Source organism: Amphibalanus amphitrite, unplaced genomic scaffold (assembly GCF_019059575.1).
Source record: "Amphibalanus amphitrite isolate SeventyFive unplaced genomic scaffold, NRLGWU_Aamphi_draft 000032F_arrow, whole genome shotgun sequence".
Classification (NCBI taxonomy): domain Eukaryota; kingdom Metazoa; phylum Arthropoda; class Thecostraca; order Balanomorpha; family Balanidae; genus Amphibalanus; species Amphibalanus amphitrite.
In genome coordinates, this window is record NW_024881528.1 from 214741 (window position 1) to 239575 (window position 24835).

Here is a 24835-nt window from a genome sequence, read left to right on the forward strand (position 1 = left end):
CACTCTCGATCATGTCTGGCCGCTTTGAACACTTTTCTTAGGTTTGCTGACGGTTGCGACCTCTTCATATGAAAAATTATGCCACGTGAAGCAAAGTAGTGCCTTTGCATGCTTTTCCACGAGTCAGATGCTAGATCCATCAACTAGTACTTTATCTGCAAGCATAACCCTTTTCGACTGAACTGGATTCCGAGTTTGGTAACGTTGAATCATAACGAGCCACGTGAAATACACAGCAACCATTCAATGCTACCTTGGCGCTGCCTTGCTGCTACCACCTACAGCCCTGCCACCTACTACACTCCACTGAGCGCCTGACGGTAGAGGCGGCACCGCCCGCCCCTCAGAGGTCGCCTCCGTGACGCTCGGGCCCGTACGGTCGCCTGCCATCGGGTGGGGTGCTCGGCGCTCGCACGGCGCAGAGAGGGCTAGAGTGTTATACCGAGTGTCATTTGATGCGTTATTGCACGAATTCACCCGACATGTCGCTGCAAGACAGTATTGGAGCGCTTCCCGAATTCTTACTAGGTAAAACGAAGTACTCAGTACCGGGCAGACGGTTCCAACTGACTGCACACTTCCCCTTTACCCGTGTTCACCGCTACTGTCCTGTGCATTTTCGTGCAGTGAATACTGAATAGTGCTGGAGATACGACAAAAAAAAAGTGCTCGCATTTTTATTTTTAACTTTCACTGAGTTCAAACAAAAATATTATGACTTTTCCATCAAACACTTACCTTTGTTTTTAAAACTTTCTTATCGAAGCTTGCATTGTTTGAGATGCAGAACGGAAACCTCATGTCTATTATATTCCCTCAAAGGTCGCATCGGACTTTATTCATGCGAATCTGTGGAGCCTGTCGCATGGCATCATAATGTGCGTGTCCGTTTCTTTCCACTCACACAGTGGCTCCGCTGTAATCAAACACTTCCTATGATTACTCAGGAAGTATCCAGAATCCAGCTCTCCCTCGATGACGAACTGGTCGCCTGTGCAAAATGCATGCGTCATCACTGGCATGTGGCTGTCACTGACCCGACATGGACGGAACATCCGTCCATACGTCCTGGCTATCTCACCTGCCTGCTTGCCTGCCTGTCTGTCTGATTTGCCTGTCCGTCCCCTGTCTGAGTGTCTGTCGGTCTATACTACCCGTTGCTTCTCCTTCCACTGTCTGCCTGTCGTGCTTTCGTCTGTCCTACCGTCCGTCCGTCCGTCCGTCTGTCCGTCCGTCCGTCCCACGGTCACGGTCCGGTCCGGTCTCGGTCACGGTCCGGTCCGGTATCCCCACCCGTCCGGACCGGACCCGGTTCCCGGTACTAACATCTCCAGCGGGCCCGTCCAAAGTATGTACAGCCGGGCCGGCCGGTTCGCGGAGCAGTGACGAACTTCAGCTCTCTCTCCGGGCCAGTGAGTCAGCCCGGCGCCCGGCGCGAACGGCTACTTAGCGGCGGGAGCGCGCGGGCGGCGCCTCAGTCGCGAACGGGACGCTGACGGGAGAGGTCGTGACGGTGCTGAGTATATCAAGGTGAGTGTGCCCGTGGCCCGTGGGTGGGACGAGGGGCGATGGTACTGGTCTGTGAAGTAGCGTAGAGTTTTGGGGTGGAAATAGCATGTAGCTTTGTTTTTTTTCTGATTTCTTTTTTATCGAAATGTTTTTTTTTCAGCTAGGTAGTGCCTGGGTATTTCCAAACTGAGGCTTTTGTCCACATATAAGGTGCATTTAGAGAGATTTATGTAGCTGCTGGAGCTGGTGAAGCCCCACCCATGATAACCATACCTTGCCCGTTATCACCCGTTGCAGACCTCAGTGCAGCCGCCCACCCGCCTTCTCCCGTAGCCGTTACTCCGTGACCCGAATGTCCACTTTCTGCCGGTTCTCCCGGACCTCATTGAGTATTGAGTAGGCATGAGTAGGGATCAAACCGTGCTGATGACAGTACTCTGTGGTCCTCGCCCGTTTGTGACGACTGTGCTATCGACTGTTTCAACGGTAATACGGTAATACGTACATGCTAGGATATTGCTTATTTGGAATCAGAATGTAAAGAAACAAAAATGTTTCATGATTCAGTGTGTGCGCTTCATGTCATGAATTTTAGCACGTCCTATTCGTTTCCAACTGTGAGCTCTGGTTCAATAATAATGGTCCAATTTATTGGTCGGATACAATCAAAGGCTGAGCCAAACAATGAAGGCGTGAATCAAACGAGGACGTCTCCCGTGGCGTCGATCATTTTAAGTGCCGTGTTTACCCGACACCGCATCACTCGGCTCGCCGCATCGAGTCTCCGGTTCACTCGGTACACGCGCACCGTATGTTGTGCACTGAGCCTAGAGCTGAGCGGCGGGCCTAATTTGCCGCGTCTCCGGTGCAGAGCAGATCTTGTCGAGCCCGACGGGAACGACCGGGCGTGCTGGACTTCGTGACCGGGAGCGCACCGTCAGCTGTGCCCAGAGCACGGTCTGACTACGGTCTGAGCACGTTTGGAACACGCCCAGAGCAGAACTGGAGCACGGCTGGGGTACGCCCCCCCCCCGGGTTTAAAGTCTGAACTCTGAGGTCACTGACCGACCTGGTGTGCCCCGGCGGAGGCCTGTTGAACTGGTCCCCGGGCTTCCGGACTAGTCACTGTTCGACAGAAAGCACCGGTTCAGTGCGGAACCAGAGCGGTCAGCAGCCCGGCATACCTGCCCGGTGACCTAGCCGGAGGGACCGGTTCGTCGGTCATCTCTCACTCTCCCGTTCTGGAGGAGTCCGCCGCTCACCACTGACAAAGCTTGTGGCGCACACGGGCGAGCGCTGCGACCGGAGCCGTCGGTTCCTGGGTGTCTTCCGTGTGCGGTGAGCCCCGTTATCGGAACGAACCGGCCGGAAACGTGACCGGTCTGCGCGCAGTCGTCCGGTTCGCCCGTCCGGTCCGTCTGCACGGCGTCAGCGCGACTCGACGAGCCGGGTCGGACCGGGTCGAGGCTCGTTACAGTGCCGCGGTTTGGCCGAACAGGGCCGATGGTGGCTGTGCAAGTCAGCGCGGTCGGTGCTGACTGCTGGTATACAGATACTGCGGTCATGGCTCGGGGAGTTGTGCGCACGGGTCAGACTGGGTGAGCCACCGGAGGCCGAGCGGTACTGGACTGGTCAAAATCCGCAGTGGCGTTGTTTGATGAGCGGTGGATATGCGGGTGGAAAGCAGACGAAGGTGCCGCCTTTATTTCCTAGTGAATACGGCTGTTACCTTGCTTAACTTCTGTGTTCTTCGGTAAATGAACCTGATCCTGATCCTGAATCTCATCGGTTACCTTCTGAAACCGCTATGTTTTCCGGTAAACAAACTTGTAAATAAGCTTGATTACCATATATTACCGCCGCGTTTCTGTCCGGCAGATGAAGCTGTCTGGTTGTCTGCTGCTGGCCGTGGCCGCTGCCTGCGTGGTCACGGTTCATCCGCTGCCCACCGAGCCGCTGGAACAGCCGGCCGCTGCCAGCCCTTCCACGGACGAAAACGTGCTGCCTTCGTGAGTATATCTAGACAGAAACGTTCCAGTAGACAATACATCGGTTTTATGCAGTACTCGGGTAATGCGTGCCAGCCAGATATTTTGCGAACATTTCGAAGTACAGCTTATGGGGCATCGTACACACATGGTCGGCGATAGATAAGGTTTTATCTATTCTGTTGGTAGTTTGATATCTCGGTCTCCGATCACAGTACAATTGGGTCAATCACTCACCCTCGTTTTGTTTGCTCTCTGGCTCAGTGTTGTTTTGATGAGCCAATCTGTCTCATTGTTGATCCACAGAAGTCTTCACTGCACCTTTGTATCTATGGTCTGATGCCCTAAATTGCGACGCTTCGTGTCTAAAAAGCGACCCCTGACCTATGGCCCATCCGACATGTATTCTCGGACAATGCACTGTATGCCGCGACAAACGATCGGTTCATTTAGCATTGCGAGGGCCGACGACTGATAAAAGGCCACCCTCACTGATAAAAGGCCGCCCTTGCTATGCGACATGCTTCGTCTGTTCTTTAATTACGGGCAACAGAGCCAACGTTTTGTCACAGCCGATATAACTGTAACGCATGAGATAGACTCCCATCATTTGACTCCCAACTCCAACCCCCCAATCTCATTCAAGAAACGCAGCGCTCAAGTTCGAGATGCACACTTATGCGTGTTTTCTCCCGCCCTTCCGACACACCTTCCCGCCTTGTTTCCCGGCCAATCAGCGCCTCTGACTCCCCCGTCCCCCGTCTCCGCTGTCGGCAGCAGCTCCGGCTGGGGTCTCGCCTCACTGGACGCCTTGGCGCAGCGGATCAACTCGTGGATGGCGCCCGTGGTGCGGGCCATTGACGACATCGTGAGGAACAAGACCGTCACCGAGGTGTACCTGGACGCGCGGAACGCCACCGTCGAGGTGGCCACCCGCGTCAGCGAGTCAGAGGCCGTTCAGGGAGCCAAGGTGAGATTTTGGGGAGAGAACAGGATGAGGGGGGATGCCGATAGTGCTGGAACTCTCGGCTATTCATATTATACACTGTGCTCTCGGCATGTTTCGCTCTTCGAAAGGTGACGACGATACGATCGACGATAAACTGTGCTCTCGTCGATTGTATGTATGTTCGTAACAAACTAGGCAGTTCGTGAGAACAAAGGGCCACCATTTTATTCAAAGCCACCATTACGCTGTTTTCGTCGAACCATTCCGGCACGGGCCGGCATTATCGGGCTCTGCTATTTTCCTCCCTGCTCGATTCAGACCGGTATACACGTCTGATGGACGGAATGGGGTCGGAAGGGGAAGTGGAATAAGAGGAGATTTGTGGTAATTTGGCTACCCCTCGCCTCAGAGGCGAGATCGGACCCCAGATTTCCGCGAAAACACGGTAATCTGCGCAGAGGTGCTGAACTGAAAGCCTTCAGACGGATGCCGCGCGGTAACCGCTGTCGGTCGGACAGGGACACTGTCGCCGGCCGCCGCTTCACCGGCATCCGACTTGAGGGATGTATCGGAGCTCGGGCTACACTCTGAATTCGGCCTGACTGCAGCCGTTCGATTCTCCGGAGCCGAGCCGACTCTGTCCACCGGACAGTAATTAGGTCGTACTGATTTTTTATCGCTCCGTTCTGAACTTGCGATCCTGAATGGCAGGTCACATCCATTGTTACTGTGTATGCTCCTTCCTGCATATTGTTATTGTTTCACTCAGTGTAAATGATTCTTTTCACGCGACGCCTTTGCCCTTCCTGTACACGCAGAACGCTAATTCAATCATCTGACGATGCCATGAGCTCATGATTTGACCGGAAGAGTCAGATAAATAGATGAATGTTGTTCAGAGAAATTGGCAAAAATACTGGCCCATTTCCGGCTTTTTTCCTGTCTGCCTCTCCCCCGTCTGTGTCCTCTCTCCGGCGTAATCGGTCCAGGGGAAGTGCGCACGTGCCTCCCTCCCCCCCCCCCCGGGTGGTGCGGGCAGGACCACCGTGACCCAAGGTCACCTATCAGCGGTTCGTATCGCCCGTCCAGAACTGATCACCGCAGAGCCGCCTATGGTGGACCACGGGCGGAAGGCAGGTGCTGTGTGACGGCCATTTACCGAAGGTCACCTAATCAAGGTCATGTCCGTGGTGGGTGTACAGAACCGGTGGCGAACCCAGTGGCGACCGTTTGCCGGTAAAATAGCCGATTCAGCAGCACGGTGTCCCCAGCGGTCATTTCCCAGTTTTAGCGTTGAAGGCCCAGCATTGGTCCGCATTTTAAACATATTCCGTGTCAGAACATAGTCCAGACCAAAGTTTCATGCTATGAGCAAACAGTACAAGCTTAACTGCCGCAGACATGGCTCTCAATGTAAACAATCCTGCAGCTGTTTTTGCTCTGCTCACACGCGCAGACCTCAGATCAGACTAACCGGAGCACATGGGTCCGGTCCAACCGCCCCACCCGCGCGGCAGGACTCTGGACGTTCTTTGTCACTCGCACCACGCATTGAAACGATGACAGCTAAATCAGCTAAATGGCCAATTTCCGTCCTGCGTGTCCTCTGATGGCGTCACAGTGCGTCAGTAACGTCACGAACCGGACTTTTTTTTTTGCGTTGGGACGGACGGACAAAGGTCACACACACTCCGGGAGCGTGCTGCGTGTGAGTTGTGACGGAATGGATCGGAGCTTGAAAATGACTCTTGGTCCACAGTGACATTTCGTAATGCGTATGGACGTCCGTCAAAGTACGATGTTAACGTGCGGGCGGTGTCTTCTGCACTTGCGCAGTTTCTAGAAATGTCTTGTTTGACCTGTAATCTAAATATCTTGAAATCTGCGAATTACCACCCAGTAAGAAACAACATAGTGCATATATCCTAATGATAAATGTCTGATGTCTAATCCTAATGGCTACGCACAAATTCACTCTGTTTCAACCATATTACAGCGCCGTCAAAACCCCGACCCTTGCCCTCTGACCGCCCCCCTCCCCTGCGCTCCCCCAGGAGGCCATCTCGCCGCTGACCCAGCTGTTCGACCAGGTGCACGACCAGGTCAAGGACAAGACTCTGCACCAGCTGGCCGGCGATGTGCAGCGTCAGATCCAGCAGCTCGACCAGAGCGTAGCCCAGTTCATCCGCGGCCTGGGCGACGACCGCGACGACCAGCAGATTGTCGACCAGATCGCCGTCGAGGTGTCGCAGGCGACGGACGACGTGGACCCGGAGCAGGCGGTGGTGGCGGCGGCGACCGCGATCGAGCAGGCCTCGGTCGAGGAGAATGAGCTGGAGCCCTGAGCGGGGTGGGGGCACGGCACCGGCGGCCGAGGGAGGACGAGAGGCTGATGGCTGTTTTAGATGTGGGTGTTAGCGGGTAGGGGCGGGAGGGATTGGTCTCTAAATGAGTTTGGGAAGTGTACGGACCAGCTGATGTGTTTTGATTGCTGGACTGTCCGGTTGGTGAGACATAACCTCCTTTCAAGATGTGTGAACGAGCGCGATGTTTGTCTTTGGACACCGTACCGAGGTGCGGACAGAACAGATAGACAACATGGAGCCGTGGGCCCACCGGAGAATCGCACGGCGAGACTACCTGAAAAGCATTAAAAAACAATCCAGCCAGTGTTTTACAAATCTGACCGCTCATTGAAATGTGCCTTGTAGGCCACAGTGGCCGATGATCTGAAGTTCATTAACTTATGCGTGATCAATGAAGCATTCATTTGTCGTAGTAGGTATTGTAGAATATGTAGTAGACCCATTTTGTAGAATGAATTGGCTTGTGCGGAGTTTCTATAGAGAATTGAGCATATCACAGTAGATGTTACGTGACGTCCTGGTTTTAGACCAATACAAATAAAACCAATACACACGATTTCTTTACCTCTCCATGAGTACGTCTGAAGTTCGACTTAACGTCGGTGTCAATACGAAGCACGATTGTAATGTCACCCAAAATGTGGATGAGCATTCGCAAATATTCACCGCCCCAGAAACAATCGTGGTTTAAAATATTTACCAATACATCTTGTATTGAGGGTCATTTTCACGATGAGAGCAATGAACAGAGCAAACGACACTTCACAGAGACGACTCGCTGCCGCCGGGCGGCCAGGCGCAAGTCACAGTTTCGGACGAGACAATGCACTATCATTGTGCACTGCGGACTGTGCACCAGACAGCGCTCAGTGCACTTCACAGAGCACAGTAAGACTCGCTCCCCGGTTGGGGGCGCCCTCACAGCATTTCCCCGCCTCTCGGCCTTTACCCCCACCCCGTCCTGGTCCAACCCTTGCCTACGCCGGCCGCCGCTGGGGCCGACACAAACACCACACTGCAGTCCGGGGCCGGCGGACTGACCGCCAATGGACCTCACAGTCAGCCGCAGCGTGGAACAAACCCACGGTCGACCGTCACGGTGGCGGCGCCGTCATCTGGTCGTCACGCACCGTCACTCCGCCGACCACCGCGTCACGCCAGGTCGGTGGAGCGCATCTCCCGGCGCGCCGGGCTCGCCGCAGTCGCGCCACACCCGTCCCCAGTGCGTCATGTCACGCACCGGCCGCCGCCACTGCTCCGAGCGACCCACCCTCGGTCACTCTCCAGTCCGCTTCAGAACACAGCTCGCTGCTAGCATTCAGTTCACCTCCGACCGGGAATGAACGAGGGGGAACGGGTAGAGCGACGGAACAGCGAGAGTGACGGACAAAGCAGGCGCGGCCAGTGGTACCGCCTTACGGTCTAATGCCGTTGCTCAGGTGTGAGACTATGGTAGACTGGCGGCACTCAGGTGACGGGGTCTGCTAACGGGAGGCCAGTTACCGACGGGAGTTGATATACCATTGCTAGGGTTCCGCTGACGAGGTGCTGAACTCGGATGAGATAGACCGAGTGTGATGACAGGCCGACGGTCTGATGATTGACGGAATTTTTCTTATGACAGACTGACTGTCTAATGACGGGGGCGAGCTCAGTCGACGACGGGAACAGTACCTCAGTTGTTGAGTACCATCATGCGCGGTGCGATGTTCATCGACATAAGCTCCTGGAAGAGCAGTTTACAGGCGTACGGCATCCGAACTTGAGATATCTGCGAAAGAACGGGAAAGACTCAGTCAGAAACGGAACGTTACCGTACATACAGAGACATTCTAAAATTGAGGTGGCTGAATTTGATTTGAGCTACGAAAAATAAGCAATGAAATGACAGGAAAACACTTAGGACACTCTTATGGCGTTGGAAGAAAGTACGATCCAATGGGAAAACCTAGTGGGTTGAAGGCGATCTGGAAAACATGAGATACACTTGTCAAGTGATCTATTGACGTCCGAGAGTCAAGTCTGGGGACTTCCAAATAAGACATAAATCCTCTGAGACGTCACGACTAACAATGCGAACATGAACTACTTAACGACTCAGACCGCACCTCATTGTCATTGGACTACACGAGATGACGCGCCACTCGGTGAGCACAGGCAGTTATGCGGCTTAAATTGCAGAGGAAGTGGCCCGTTGGTGACGCAGTTGAACCACTCGTGACTGACTGGGCCGACCAAGATCCGAAGCTGAGTCATCGCTCTAATACTGACACTTGACAATTGATCCTCCAGGCTCGACCATGCGCGACAACTCGACCCGATACCAAAACACCCAGCCCCACCATCTCCAGCCCGCACCCCCACCGTACCTGAGTCTTGTTCTTGCAGCCCTTGCACTCGAAGGTGTTGTTGCGCAGGTTGGCGATACAGATGAGGCCGCAGAAGTTGCAGACGTGCACTCGGTACGGGTCGCTGACCTCGAACAGTCGCTCTCGCAGGAACTGAGCGGCTCCGTGGGCGATCTGACAGTCGCGCTCCATCTCGCCGAAACGCAGACCACCGTCCCTATGAGAGTAGATATCAGGTTAGAACAGAACGGACACAGACACCACGGACATGTCGGAACACAACGGACACAGACACCACGGACATGTCGGAACACAACGGACACAGACACCACGGACATGTCGGAACACAACGGACACAGACACCACGGACATGTCGGAACACAACGGACACAGGCACCACGGACATGTCGGAACACAACGGACACAGACACCACGGACATGTCGGAACACAACGGACACAGACACCACGGACATGTCGGAACACAACGGACACAGACACCACGGACATGTCGGAACACAACGGACACAGACACCACGGACATGTCGGAACACAACGGACACAGACACCACGGACATGTCGGAACAGAAGGGACACAGACACCACGGACATGCCGGAACAGAAGGGACACAGACACCACGGACATGCCGGAACAGAAGGGACACACACCGCCGTCCCTGTGCGGGCAGATACAGCAGGTCAGATCAGAACGGTCAGACCGTCGTTTCTGAGTGGGCGGACACAGACACATGTTATATAGGAACGGCCACAGACTGCCGTCCCTTTCTGGGCAGACGCAAACACGGACAGGTCAGAGACAGTCACAGACAGTCAGAGACAGTCACAGACCGACGGATGGTCTGGTCACACACGGATCGGTGATAATTAAACGGTCACTTCAAAACTGTCGGCATAGACTACCTGTGTATATATTACCCTGCTTTATAATCCAGATAAACACGAAAAACATTCCGAACTGTACCAAAATCAGCTATGATCGACAACAATCGACCAGGACGTCCCCATTCCGCCGCACCCCACCGCCCACCGCTGTCCCTCCCACCGACCGCGCCACTGACCTGGCTCGACCCTCCATGGGCTGCCGGACCAGGATCTGCACGGGTCCGCGCGCCCGCGAGTGGATCTTGTCGTCCACCATGTGCTTCAGACGCTGGTAGTAGGTGGGCCCCAGGAAAATCTGGGCCTGCATCTTACGGCCCGTGTGCCCGCAGTACATAATCTGACGGCGGAAGGGCGAGTAGTCAGCAGGCACAGTGATATTCTGATGGTGGAGTGGAGAGAAGGGTTACGATGGGCTGAGATCTCGGACATAGCGATTTGCCTAAGTAGGTGAACTTTCGCACGCAGCGAGCACACCTGAATCATCAACGATATGATGCCCCATCGTTTGCTCTTCAAGCTTCCAACTTTCTCAACAACAAATTAAATCAATGACACCTTCATTGAAACTCCAATTAAGCATCCACCGCTCCTATCAAAGTAACCGAGCATGCGTGTGAACTGTGAACAGCGCCCACCTCGTTGCCTCTCAGGTGGTAGCCGTAGTCCTTGAGCAGCTCCGAGACCTTCTGCACGTTCACGGCGTCGTTAAACGGCGTGGCGTCACCGATCTCACCCTTGTTGGAAGACACCTGAAACACGCAACGCAAATACGGAGGTCAGCCCACAAAACGTATAAATGAGTGGGTAAGGAAGCACGGAAAAAATATGGAGCTACAAAATTATTTTACAAATATATATTACGTAACCCAGTCAAATTACCAACTAATCACACCCACATAACATCAATCCAAATATGTGATGCTCTACTAACCTACACGCGACCAGTGAATGTCTCCTCCCCGTCTTTCTCCCTTTGTCCCTTCTCTATCTCCCCTCCATCCTACCCATCCCCCGTCTGCCTCTCACCTTCCCCTGTAGACACTCGATCAAGTGACCGATTGTCATACGCGAGGGGATGGCGTGCGGGTTGATGATGATGTCCGGGGTGATACCCTCGGCTGTGAACGGCATGTCCTCCTGGCGGAACTGGATACCGCAAGTACCTGTGACGCGGGCGGGATACAAATGGTCAACAACGGACAATACAAAAAAGAGACAGTAACGAGATAATGGGAGAAGACACGAGGGCATGCTGCACTTGATAGTGCTTTTTATGGATTTGGTTGTTGTTTTGCTAGTTAACAATCATCGTACCAAATTGTTTCACCTAATAGAACTGGAGTCCAACGCCAACAGAAAATTATCACTGCAAACCAGTATACTATACTATTGTTAATCACGCGAGCAACCGATAAAACAACGCCACTGCAGAATCTGCACCAAACCGTTCAGCCAGGTCGCCGAACCGCTCACCCTTCTGTCCGTGCCGGGAGGCGAACTTGTCGCCGATCTGCGGAATTCGGATGGAGCGGACTCGGATCTTGGTGAACTTGTAGCCGTCGTTGTTGAGCGTCAGCATCACCTGGTCGACGATACCCGTCTCCGAGTTGCGGAGGAACGTCGAGGCGTCCCGCTTGGTGAACCTCTTGGCCGAGCCCTCCAGCTGAACAGGTCGTACGGGAGAAAGGAGTGTTACGGTGCGGTTATAACTCGGCATTCCGGCAGCAGCGGGGCCCGCCGCCAATACTGACAGCTAACACGCGTCGCATCCCGGGGTCTCTAGAGGTTATGCAAAAGCGTCAAACAGTTCGATTACTGGATCTTCATATCAAAAAGTCAAGTAGCACACGCTGCAAAAGCCTAATAAATTAAAGCATACACATTTGCAACTTTCTTGCCACCAAATAAACCCTAGTGCCCCCAATTCAGTTACCCTGCCCAGTGCCCACCTCAGTAAACCTCTCCCAGCTCGACATCCCCCTCCCGACTCTCCCTGACCTCGTCGTCGTTCTCGGGCAGCACGATGGTCTTGCCGATGATGACGTCGTCGCCGGAGACGCGCACACCCGGCGCCACGATACCGTCATCGTCAAGCTTCTCGTAGATGGCGTTCCGCATGCCCTGGCACGTGTCGCGCGACGGACGCTCGAACGTCTCCTCCTGGTCGCCGATCTTCTTCGTTTCGGCGTCCTGTCAGGAGGGGAGGGTGTTGATCACTATTCAGCAGGGTAAGAAAATACGGCATCGGGCCCACATCCTTCAGTATTTTCGTATTGAGCAGCACGGCATGCCAAGTTGTAGAATATCTATTGTTTTTATGTGCTTCGGTCACCGCCCACCCCAGTCCTACGCTCAGCACCGCCGTACCTTGTAGCTTCGGTAGAAGCATGACCGGAAGAAGCCCCGCTCCACGGCGGAGGCGTTCATGACCACCGAGTCCTCCTGGTTGTAGCCCGTGTAGCAGGCGATCGCCACGATCGAGTTGATGCCGGCCGGCAGCTCTCGGAAGCGCAGGTACTCCATGCTGCGCGTGGTGACCAGCGGCTTTTGCGGGTAGAACAGCACGTGCGCCAGCGTGTCCATACGCACGTGGTAGTTGGTGATGTACACGCCCATGGCCTGCTTACCCATAGCACTCTGCGGGATGATGGAGAGAAAGAGGTTAGACGAGGTACACGGGATGGGTATAATTTGAAAAAGCGAGATTGTCATGAAGCATGAACCAACTTAATAATGATTGAATGATCAGGTAACTTTAACTGCAACGGCCACCCATCCTTTTTTTAGGTAGACTCCGGTTGGACCCACCTGGTAAGTGTTCCTGGGGCTCTGGTTGTGATCCGGGAAGGGGATGATGGACGCGCACACCCCCAGGATCATGGCCGGGTGGATCTCGCAGTGCGTGTACGTGGTGCAGTAGACGTTGTCCTTCTCGCCGTTCAGGTCGTCGGGCGTCATGGCGATCATGGTGGTCTCCTCCTCCAGGCAGTCGATGTACTCGACCACGCCGGAGGCCACCAGGTCGTGCCAGCTGACGACGGCAAAGGGGCGTCAGTTACGCGCTACTCTGCACGATATGAAGCACAAACGGTCTATAACTACGTGAATCACGTAACATAAATGTGGGTGGTAAGGGTGGTATAATGACGGCAGGGTTCGACCGCCGCGCCGCCGCCTCAGACCAGCGGTATCATGAACGTGCAGTCACCTGTAGTTGTTGTACTCGCGGCCCTTCAGCATGTCGATGTGCCGCTTCTTGAGCAGCAGCTGGCCCTTCTCGACGATCAGCAGCGGCCGGCAGATCCGACCGGCGTCCGTGTAGATCCGGATCTCGCGGTCGCGGATATCGCGCACCATACACACCTAGCGGGCAGACAGGCGGAAGCGGTTGTAAATTACGGCAGACATGCGTGAGCGGAGTGTGAGTCAGGCTACTGTAAGCACATTAAACACACACTCTCCAGTTGACACAAATAGACCACCGGGGTCTACTTAGGCTGACCTCCGAGACGATGATGTCCATCTGCCGGCGCAGCTTCCTCAGTGTGGTCATCAGCTGCTCAGGGTCGCGATGGATACCCACCCAGCAGCCGTTCACAAAGATCTTGGTGGCGCTGAGGAAACACACCATCACAATACATTAGACAAAGTGATGATGCATCAAGAAGCAGACGAGCTAAAAACGCAGGGCCGATGCTAAAATCTAAGAGCGATAAAAAGTACCAACTTACAATTTTTTTTTCCATAAACTGATAGACAGCCGTGGAAGACGCCCTTTTAACCCGCGCCCTGCTGGGGGTCCTGGATTTCCACGCCCTGCTGGGGGGGGGGGGGTGTTTGAACACCCCCCCTTGTAACTCGGCTCCTGGGCCACGTAGAGATACGCAGAAGGCGGCGTTCGAAAGAGCGTAAAAAATAATGACGAAATCACTTCGGTCAATTTTTTGGTCAGGTCAAAGGTCAGGTCACCAGAGGTCATTGAAGGCAAAATTTCGCCGATTTCCAGGTCGAATGTCGAAAATTTCCAAGAAGCCAACGCATAACTCGGGAACCAATAGAGCTACAGCGCCGCGAAAAAGCGCATTCGATAGCCCTTTTAACGCCCTTTCTGAGTAATTCTCTCAGATTTGACCTAACGTCAACGGTTTTGCCTGCAGGGGGCAAAAACTGCAAAAATAGCCGATTTTTTCGAAAACAGTTTTTCTGCAATAACTTTTGACCCAAGCCTTGTACGAGCTTACTTTTACCGGCATCGTGTTACTCTCGTCAAGACGCATCGAATGAACTATAACTTGACCTTGAAAGGTCAACTTGAAAATTTGACCTCAGGTCAAGGTCATGACCTGACCGGAAAGGGTCATGTTGCATATCAGTCGATCCGTATCGTCGAGCTGAACACATCTAAGGCGTTTTCATCACTCTAGCATGCCTCTATCAAAAGTTATTTGCGAAAAACTGTTAGATACCATTCGTGACCTAAGATGACCTCAGGGCATAAACAAGGGTCACGGACACCATTTTCAAGTTCAGTGTGTCTAAACCACTTGTAATTCGGTGTTTGGGAGTGTTTATAATGTCTTTCATCCAAAAGAGGCGCATTTCAATTTTCTCCCATTGACTTATAATGGGGAGGTCGCAAAATTGACCTGACCTTAGGTCATCGATATCAAAATTTTGAGATATACATTTTGTACATACTATTGCTCTTAGCAATCGCTGAAAGTTTCAAAGTGATCGGTCACTCGGTGTAGCTATGACAGACATTGAAACTTTTTATGAGGTGAGGTCACTTCAAGTGACCTGGTGACCTGACCTTGAATGACCTTGGTCTGAAATTTTTACAACATGTGTAGAATTGATGTATGATAAGGTGTACCAAAAACGGCGGCGCTCCGCGCCGCCGTTTTTGAGATATTCGCGAAAAACCACAAGGGGGGGTGTTCAAACACCCCCCCCCCAGCAGGGCGCGGGTTAACATCGGTTGCTTATGATAACATTCAAAGTAAGTGTAATAGAATTGCAGCCAGCCGATACCAGACATTGGTACAGCGCAGGGCAAGGTTACACGCCGGGGGCGCGCGCGGTACTGACTCGATGATGGCGCTGGGCGCGATCTCCTCCAGATTCTCCATACTCCACTCCTCCAGGAACTCGAGGATGGGCGACGGCTGAGAGCCCACAGAAATGTACGCCATCAGGGCCAGGTTCTTCACCAGACCTGCGAGCAGACGACGCACGATCGTTACAAGACATGTACCACAGCATGGGTGGAGAGATTTTATCAGGAAACGGCAATACGTGGGATTGAGGGCTCACGTGGTAGCCAAACCACCGAGAAAGAAAATAACGCTACCAAAAAGTTGCACGCAAACGGTCCGCTGCAGCGTTTGAATCAATCTGCAAATATCACTCTTAAATCTGACGGGCGGTTCGCATCACAATCACTCCCCATCTGTTCTGAATTACGTAGCGGAACACTCATAACGTCTGCACATTCTGAGCGGATCACTGACCGACGGCGGCTCCCTCGGGCGTCTCGGCCGGGCAGATCATCCCCCACAGGGTGTTGTGCAGCTGACGCGGCTTGGCCAGCTTTCCGTCTCGGCCGATCGGCGAGTTGACTCTCCGCAGATGCGACAGGGTCGAGGCGAACGTCAGTCGGTTCAACACCTGTGTGCCGGGAGAGAATGGTTATGGCAGAGTGCGAATACACGGGGGAGAACGGTTACAGCACGGTGCGAAGACGTTTGGCGACCGAGTATCACACACACCATAGGTTGTATGCTAGATAACAGTTCAAACCCCAAGAATTACTGCCCACCTACCTGGGAGACGCCGGCGCGGGCCTGGTGCGCCTTCTTCTGGTCTCCCCAGTTGCCCGTGGCCAGCGAGTACTTCAGGCCGTCCGTGATGGTGGATGTCTTCACGGCCAGGTGCAGGCCAAAGTCCTTGCCGTTGTCGATAAACTTCTGCGCGTACATGCGCACCTCCTTCAGCAGGTTCTTGAACAGGCTGGAGAAAACAAACAGCAACAGTCACCCTTACGATAACCGTACAGCCTTGAAAGACAATATGACGAACGGAAACGGATCTAGAATAAACTATGTATGAGAAACGTCCAGACTACCTTAAAGGGACAGTATTACCATTTTGATGAAATTTGACATTGCATAGGCCCCACCTTTCTGGTCCGGGAACTGAAGACCGATCCTCGAAGCTCCACACCGTTATCCCGCTATCGCCGCTCAAAGTACGAAAGGTGTACTACACTTTGAATCGTGCTTCACTATCTTCACTGTTTAAATGTTTGCGCCGTTTTGAATTGACCGCCAGTAATAAAACTTTTACCCTGGTCATTTCATCAAATTTTATAAAGCCAATACGTTTTTCGCACTCATTCATCACCGTTAAATTCATTAAATGGTCGTAGGCAATTTCCGCTGTTTCCTTCGGATTGTAGCGGCTCAACAAAGGAATTCCTTCAGCTTGAAGGAATTCCTTCAGCTTGTCACGTGATATCTTCTGGGCAATACCTAATGCTGCCTTTCCCTAACGACAACTCAATCAGAAGAGCGGCCGCGTAAGCGTAGCGTCAATAATGTATTATCTGCGCCAGTTCTGTAGTAATTTCTCAGGCTTCCAAAGTGGCGGCCATGCTTGTAGTGGTGGTTCGCTCATGAAAATGACTCGCTCATGAAAAAATATTTTTCACCGAGTTCGGTCCTCAAACTATGTTTTTCTGATTCAGAAAAATAAGAAATGCTAGTAAAAAAAAATCAGCTCCATACATTGATTTTTTTTTTTCGATGATACTGTCCCTTTAATGCTTTGAACGTAAGCAAGCAGCCATTTCATTCATTCATTCAATCAGCAAGCAAACAGATGGATAGGGTCAATAAACCGGAAGAGCGGAGTACACGGGCGCAGTAGCCCGCCCCCGTCTCACCCCCTGAAGAGGAAGGCCAGCAGTAGCCCGCCCCCGTCTCACCCCCTGAAGAGGAAGGCCAGCAGCGGTCCGGCCAGGTCGAGCCGCTTGTTTCCGTAGTGATCTCGGTCGTCGAGCTCCCGCCGGCCCAGCGAGGCCATCAGCAGGCGGTGCACCATGTAACTGGGGAGAGGCGCGCGTGTTGTGGTTAGGAAAAAATAGAGATGCCGAGCTACGAAATTTACGAACAATATGCGTCAAAATTGGGATACAAAGATTGAGTCACAGCATACGCTGCAGCTGACAGTAAGCCAGACTCTTCCCAGCCAGATGCCCGACGTAACTGTCTAATTTTGAGCACAGTCCAACCACCAGAAGTCTTCATCAAGGGCTATTGACACAGCCTCCACGTCTCACCCGAGGAAGTAGGCTTTCTTTGTCTCGCAGAAGTCTGAGACGCCGACGTGGGGCAGCATCTCCTTCTGCAGGATCTCGCGGGCATACTTGATACGCTTCTCCTTAGTGACTCCCGGCTTGGCGCCGCGAGCTCCGATAAAGTTGAGCGCAACGTTCTGCTCCTGGATCACGAACGCCTCGTCCAGCGACGGCTTCACCTGAGGGACGGACCATGAAAATCACGGGAGTTAGTACAAGAGACAGGCGACGGAATGGTCGAGCGAATAGGTTGTGAATAGAAAACGTGAGCAAAATACGACACAGCAGAACACAACAAAAACCTAGATATCTTTTCAGTTGTTTATTTCGAAAAATGTTTAAAAATACTTTTTTCAGAAAAAAATGTGCTTGCGATCATTGAAGTCAGCCGACAAAGTAATATTTCCAGTTTTCCCGTCATCCGCAGCACCGTTCTGCACTTTCCGCCCCGGCTACTGACCATTTCCATCATTTCTGGGTCGTCGAAGTCGTAGATAATGTGCTCCAGGATGTCACGGTCGGCGACAAAACCCAGCGCGCGGAACACGATCATGATCGGGATCTCCTGCTTGATGTATGGCAAGATCGCGATGATCCGCTGGCCGATCGCAGACTTCTTGACGTTCTGAGAGCGAGGAAAGACGTCATTAGCAAAATCCAAACAGTGAATGGGATGAACTCGTGAACATATATCAAAGAAAACCTTAACAAAAATAGCATATAGCACGTCAAAAATAGCACGTCAAGCAAGCAAGCAAGATTCTTTGTAGCGAATGTTACTCCAGTGAACAATCGTTAAATTATACCTGTCCGGTCCTGGCGAGCATGTTGACCCAGAGCGTAGAGGTGGGTCGTGACGAGTACTCGACGGCGGAGCGGATCTCGGCCTTGTACTGGTACTTGCCGTCCCTCATGCTGAACACGTACACAGTGTTGGTGGCCATCTTCTCCTGGGCAATCAAAACCTGTCGGCACAGCAATGTGTCCAAAATTGTAATGTTGCGGGGAAATCCTCCCATAATGAAAAGTATAATGACATCTTAAAAATATAAATAAAAACATCCTCACGGCAGTCACGACTTATAATAACAACCTCGAACCCAAACGTCTAGGAGCAAGAGAAACACAAACCTCACAAACTCTCACAATAGGTACGCCAAGACAACCATTCAAATAACCAAAATGTTCAAATATATGACCCGACTTAACCCGCGCCCCGTAGGGGGGGGGGGCCGAAACGGCCCCCCCTGTCCTTTTCGGTCGATATCTCCTAAACGGCTGGAGATATCGCCACCAAACTTTCAGGACCCCTCCGGGCATCAATTTTACACATTGTGACCAAAAATTTTTCCAGAGGCTATGATAGGTTGGCCACAAATGACGTCAGAGTGACGTCATGTTCTGTCATTTTCGACCGAAAAAAGACCTTCGCGAGAAGACCTGTCAGGACTACAGCTTTGAAGATACAGAAAAATGATCAAGACATAAAAGGTGTAGAATTGACAGGGCTACAAAACTGCTATCTCGAATTTTTGAAATTTTTGAGTTTTGACCCCCAAAAATCAAAAAAGCATTTTTTTTGGATATACTCGCCAAAAAATCCAAAAAGTTTTTTGAATTTCGAAAAAACCGGAATATATGTGATAGTGCCTACCGCCTTCTATCTACATACCAAATTTCAGATCGATACCTCGTTTTTTGGCCAAGTTATAGCGAAAAAAACTGTTCAAAAATGATGACGTCAAATTTTCAAACTCAATTTTTGGCAATTCTAGAACTCGTAGAGCAAAACGAAGACCACCATTAGACTCCCCGTGACGAGCTGCATCGAATCGATACCCATTTTATGCAAAAATATCAACTTTGAAATTTGACCTAATTTGACCTGACCTTGACCTGACCTTCACAAAAACGTGACCTAGGCTGGCCCCAAAGGCTGCCTAACCCACATAATCGCATTTGTCATGTAAAATGGACCATAAAACATGTATCACACGACACATTCATATTGTGACCCCCGGTGACCTGACCTCGCTGTGACCTGACCTGGTATCAGTGACCTCAGATAGCAAGGTATGTATTTGACGAACAATGTACCATCGATGGTTTTCAATAAATCACCAATTTACTCGCTTTCACAGCACATTTCTTGAATTGCCTGTGAACGGTGAAAATCTGACCTTTGACCTGACCTGTGACGTCATCATTTTGACCTAGGTCAATGAAATTTGGTCACAAGGTAGTTCCCGGGTGGGGCTATCGAACGCCGTTGGAATTTTGAAAATCGGCCGGTAACTTTCCGAGATCTTAGGGGGGGGGGGGGGGGCCGAAACGGCCCCCCTACGGGTGGTAGGGTCCGCCGGTAGCCCTACGGGGCGCGGGTTAAAAACCTCATGTAACATCCCGAGTATCAGAATGCCTTCAAAGTTTTATCAGTATTTAATATTTCTGCTTTATTTTCTCGTGACATATATAAAAAGTGGCATATATAAAAAGGGGTCGAAGTCAAGTTTTATGAAAATAACGGCATCCTTTCCGGCCTTTTTTCTACATCCTCCCCCTAACGTAAAATGAATTTAGCCAAACTGCGGCACAGACACGATTGGTGAGTGGTGGGAGGGCGCACGGGAGAGTCCCGGAATTCAATCCACCAAGATAACATAGCATAGTGAAAAGTCGCCAGGCTATACTGCAAATTAAATCTACGTCTCAAGCCAATAAGCGGAGACACGGGCGTACCTTTTCGGATCCGTTGATGATGAAGTAGCCGCCGGGGTCGAGCGGACACTCGTTGAGCTGGGTCAGATCGCGGTCCGTGAGGCCCGACAGCAGACAGTGCGCCGAGCGCAACATGATCGGAATCTTGCCTGCGGTGGACCGGGACAGCGCGGGGTCAGGGAGGTAGACCGGCATGTCACAACAGTCTAAAGCAGTAGGCGGGCCAGCATCGCGTCGGTCCGCCGGTCAGAGTGGTGGAACGGTATAACACAAAGAGAGGCGCAGGAAATTCACCGACAACTCCTCCTCACCGGTAAACTAGCCAATAAACGAACAACTTCGTGGGATTTCAAAACAAGATCTTGGCCAAATACTTCACAAAGAGATAGCACTAACGACCGTGTTCAGTGCCGACACACCAATCTCCTCGCAGCTCCCAAACACCGCCTACGATGATTGAAGCCCTCCATCCCCACCACTAGCCCCAGCAGCACCCACCGATGAAGGTCTTCTGCTCCTGTGTGACGATCGGCTCCTCGCCCTCCTTGATGACGGTCTTTGTGATGTCCACGTAGAGCGGCGCCGAGTACACGAGGTTGCGCAGTCGCGCCTCGTTGGGAAACATGGCCGACGGCGCTCCGTCCGTCTCCCAATGTGTCGGCTTTGACAGGTAGATCTGCTCGAACTTGAGCAGGTAGCGCGGCTGCCGGCGGACGGAACGGGACAGAGGGTAACGGTGTGAGTCGGCATTTGGCGGGTAGATGGCTAAGGTCTCGGTAGTTCATCAAAAGTTGTGCGCACGTGTATTCAACGACCAAGTGAGAGCAAAAGGAGACTTTTTTGTGAGTGGAATAATCATTACATGAATCAAGTTGCAATTGACTGAGCCACTACCATTGAACCACCATTACCACGATTAGGCTGACTTACTTTTTCCTTATTAGGCTGACTTATTTTTCCCCACACTGTATGGTAACCCATCCACAAAACCGGCCACGGACGCCCCCTTTCTCTCCTGCGGCGCTCACCGGCGTCTCCATCTCTCCAGCCGTGTGCTGCGCCTCCGCCTGCAGGTCGATGGCCGGCGAGTCCTCCACGATCCGCTGCACGGACATCTGGATGAACTCGTCGAACGAGTCCAGCTGCTGCCGCACCAGGCCCTTCTCGTCAAAGTACGAGTTGATGACGATCCAGCAGGCCTCCTGCCAGAGCTCCGAGGAGATCTCCTCCTGGTCCTCATCCTCGTACATGTCTGAAACGAGTTGGCCATGATAATCATCAGCGAATGAATAGGGAGCTGAGTGACTGCAACATATGATGTCAAGCATAACACTGGTAAGCAGTGGATCACCCATTTAAACTTAAAAATGGCATATGTATCCACCTCAGATGATTCAGTGGGGCAAATATATTTGTGAGGTACTTCTTTTGTCTTATTCATGATTTTTTTTTTATGAAGCGTTCACATGTGATACTATAGCTAAGTCTACAGCACTGCTGCCAATCACTTATCAACAATCAATATCCTTTACTCCTGTTGCATATGTATCTGTTTTGTGTAAAGGATGTTTTCAGTATCAACAAGAATCAGCTGTTTAGAGCAAAATGAAACTTCAAGCCACAAGAACTGATATGTTAAGGGCTAACTTTTTTGCTAAGGAATAAGGGGTAGGTATGGCATTACTCCAGTAGGTACTTATCAAGGATTATCTTGATCTGGCTAACATATAAGACAAAGGACATCAGGAGAGCTCCTTCTTGTCATTGTAATGGTTATGATGATGTATTGTTAATTGTGTTTCTACTTTCTATGCTGTTTGATTCACCCTGCCTGGCCCTGCATGGCCTCCCAGCAGACTTGTGAAAACCTGTGCAGACAAGGGACACAGTCACAATTGGGGATACAGCTTCATTATATTTTGCATTATTTGCTTTAGTGTCACAATATACTGCCAATGCTGAACAAATGAGAGTTTAACTGAAACTGATAAGTGGTTTGCTCCTGCAGCCTTTCAGAATGCTGGTGTCTGATGGTGCTGGATAAGAAGGGGAAATATAACCCCTTCTTGTATTGTGAGTAGGTATATAAGGGTGAATGAAATTCTTCCTGCAAAGCCTTGATGCTAATGCCAAGAGACCAATCATCACATGATTGTAGGCATCTGTAGGAACACATTCAGATTGTTGAATGCAGTTTTACTGGAACAGATTCCTAAATATTGAAGAAGGTACAAATAATCAGTTCTTAAAGGCAGTTCATTGCAGCAGCTTCCCTCCATATGGTGAACCATAAAAAGACAATTATGATCTCAGACTGAAAAGTAGGGCAGCAAAGTCAAAGAGGATTCAGATCGAGAGGTGACCATCCAGGGTTACATATCCACACCAGCACACACCATCCACACTGGGAACTTGTAGATAGCAGCTTGCATTGACTAGGTCCATAACATTTAGCACATTGTTTAGGCATCTTGATTTCCACTTTTCATATGAAGAACAGCAACAGAAGTTCACTTATTTCCTGGAAGATAATAAAGTGTCTTTAACTTTCTTGGACAGCAATGCACCAGCAGAGAAATTTTGCTCTGCTGTCATTCTTTAGGCCCATCCAAGGCTATATAAACCAGGTAGAACGCTCCCGAAGAAAAAGTGGTGACAAGCAATATTTAGTTGCCGCGACCCTCACTTGTTCAAGACTATATCCGCAAGCAGCATTTACAAGCTAGCGGAAATCGACCAATCGGCGTTCGGCAATACTCAACGCTGATTGGCCCGATGCTCGTGACGAAATTGCGGGGGACTGCAGCTACTCCCCTATGGCGTTTCATTGACTTATGACTTTTGAAGGGGATTTGTATCAGTTTTTGTTGGGTTTGAGGCCATTTTTGAGCTTGGATATTCTTTCCATGACCTTTGACTATATAATAACGACATTTAATCATGACATTTCTATATACTACCGGTGTCACATCGGCCAAAAAGACCGTAAGTACATGGGATAGACGGACCACTGCCGATGGGGCCACACATGCCGGCGTGTGGTCATCGGAGGCCCATGAGGGCTCGACATGGGCCCTTTATGGGTCGGTATAGGCCCAGTGGGTCCAGTGCAGGCCTACCAGGGGCCGGTGGCATATAATGTAAGGCTGTCTCGGGACGAATTGAGGGCTCATGGGGGCCATATAGGACCATTAGGGACCACATAAGCCAATCAGGGGTCCATTTAGGCCAATAAAGGCGCTTCAGGGACTTGAAGAGGCTATTCAAGAGCCGTGGTGGGCCCATGAGGGGACGGCATTGGTCCATCAGGTGCAGTCAGGGGATGTTGTACGGGTTTCTCAGTGACCCATTTGGGCATATCAGTGACCAATTTAGACCCAGCAGGGGGCTTTGTAGACCTATCAGGGGCTGGTGATGGTTTATCGGAGGCCAGCGTTAGTCCATCGGGGCACGGCATGCCCATCAGAGGTAATTGCGGGCCCACGCTGAACAATGATGGCCCTTCAACGGCCCCTAATGGATCTAGATTGACCCATGTTCCATGATGTGTCATGTATGCCCCTATAGCAGGCCTACTCAGACCCCTGATGGACGTTCCCGGCCTCTGATGACCCTATACTGAATCCTGGTGGGGCTCTAAGAGTCTCCAATAACCCTTCTTCAGCCCATTATTACCATACGCTGACACTAGAGGCCCCACATCAGCCGCAGGGCAGTCCGTGCCAAGACAGCATGTCTTTTCGGCCGATATTACATCGGTAATATTAATTAAAATCATGATTTTATGGTGCCATTATATAGCTAACAGTCATAAGAAATATATTTCAACTCGAAAACAGCTCGAAACAGCATATAATCTTAAAGAAACCCCTCCGAAATCCAAAAGCCTATACGGGTCCATAGAGAATAACTGCGGTCCCCCGCAATTTCGTCACGAGCGTCGGGCCAATCAGCGTCGAGCACTGCCGAGCGCTGATTGGTGGATTTTCCGCTAGCGCGTGAGTGCTGCTCGCGGAACAAGAGTTCGTCGACAATCCTCCACAAACGTCTGTCACCACTTTTCGTAATGCTAAACAGCCGGAGCGTACCCCCCTGGGCCCATCACAGCTCCAGCCTCCATGCAACATCCACACCACAGCTCAGTAAATCCAAATCCGCACCTGCAAAGTGCCTTCACATAAAAAGAATATCATCAAGATAAACATGTTTCACAGTCTGGTTAAGATCCCTGAAATTCTTTTTTCCTTACCTTCTTCATCATACATCTTGTCTATTCTTTATTTCAATTTGAAGAGTTGAAGCTTACGCCGCCAGCCGGGAAACGACCAGAACAAATTTACAGCAGCTTCCAGTGCAATAGTAATGCACTAGGACTTTTATGAAGAGAATATCTCAATCTTCTGACAAATAAAATCAACAAATTTATGTGTAAATTTCCAGTTAATCTGCTGGCACGCACATACATTCACCCGTCGCGGACGACGCGACGCATCTGCAAACAAATTCCGTCGCGCCACTTTTGATTTTATTTGTCACAATTGTCACACTGTGAAAGTGGCGGAGATAGTAATTTGCTGTTGTTATATTTCACAAATAATTTCGAACGAACAATTACAAACATCTTGAAATGTTCTCATCTATGCATTTTAATGCATTGTTATTTTATCCTCCGTGAATCTTTGTCTTTTATTATTTT

General features: G+C 51.2%; 2 protein-coding genes across 3 annotated transcripts; one reads left to right on the forward strand and one right to left on the reverse strand.

The window, feature by feature from the left end:
- The first annotated feature begins 1108 nt into the window (after window positions 1-1108).
- LOC122368291 lies at window positions 1109-7380 on the forward strand. Of its 2 annotated transcripts, none has more exons than XM_043342095.1 (4): window positions 1109-1530; window positions 3388-3518; window positions 4275-4467; window positions 6501-7380. In XM_043342095.1, exons 2-4 carry the CDS (start codon window positions 3388-3390, stop codon window positions 6789-6791), a joined length of 615 nt encoding a protein of 204 aa, XP_043198030.1. In that variant the 5' UTR covers window positions 1109-1530; the 3' UTR covers window positions 6792-7380. The 2 variants fall into 2 exon arrangements, with proteins under 2 accessions (XP_043198030.1, XP_043198039.1); XM_043342104.1 differs by having other exon boundaries at window positions 1340-1530; window positions 4278-4467.
- Window positions 7381-7498: 118 nt separating this feature from the next.
- Window positions 7499-24682, reverse strand: LOC122368261 (DNA-directed RNA polymerase II subunit RPB2). The gene is made up of 22 exons (XM_043342027.1): window positions 24389-24682; window positions 21168-21391; window positions 20638-20842; window positions 20161-20288; window positions 18228-18386; window positions 17882-18046; window positions 17404-17600; window positions 17050-17169; window positions 15887-16073; window positions 15575-15731; window positions 15153-15279; window positions 13564-13675; window positions 13270-13424; window positions 12870-13092; window positions 12429-12698; window positions 12060-12251; window positions 11535-11724; window positions 11088-11224; window positions 10697-10810; window positions 10238-10398; window positions 9182-9377; window positions 7499-8583 (listed from the first exon to the last, which is right to left on the reverse strand). The coding sequence occupies exons 1-22, from the start codon at window positions 24402-24404 to the stop codon at window positions 8488-8490; spliced, it is 3531 nt and encodes a 1176-aa protein (XP_043197962.1). The 5' UTR covers window positions 24405-24682; the 3' UTR covers window positions 7499-8487.
- Between the last annotated feature and the right edge of the window lie 153 nt (window positions 24683-24835).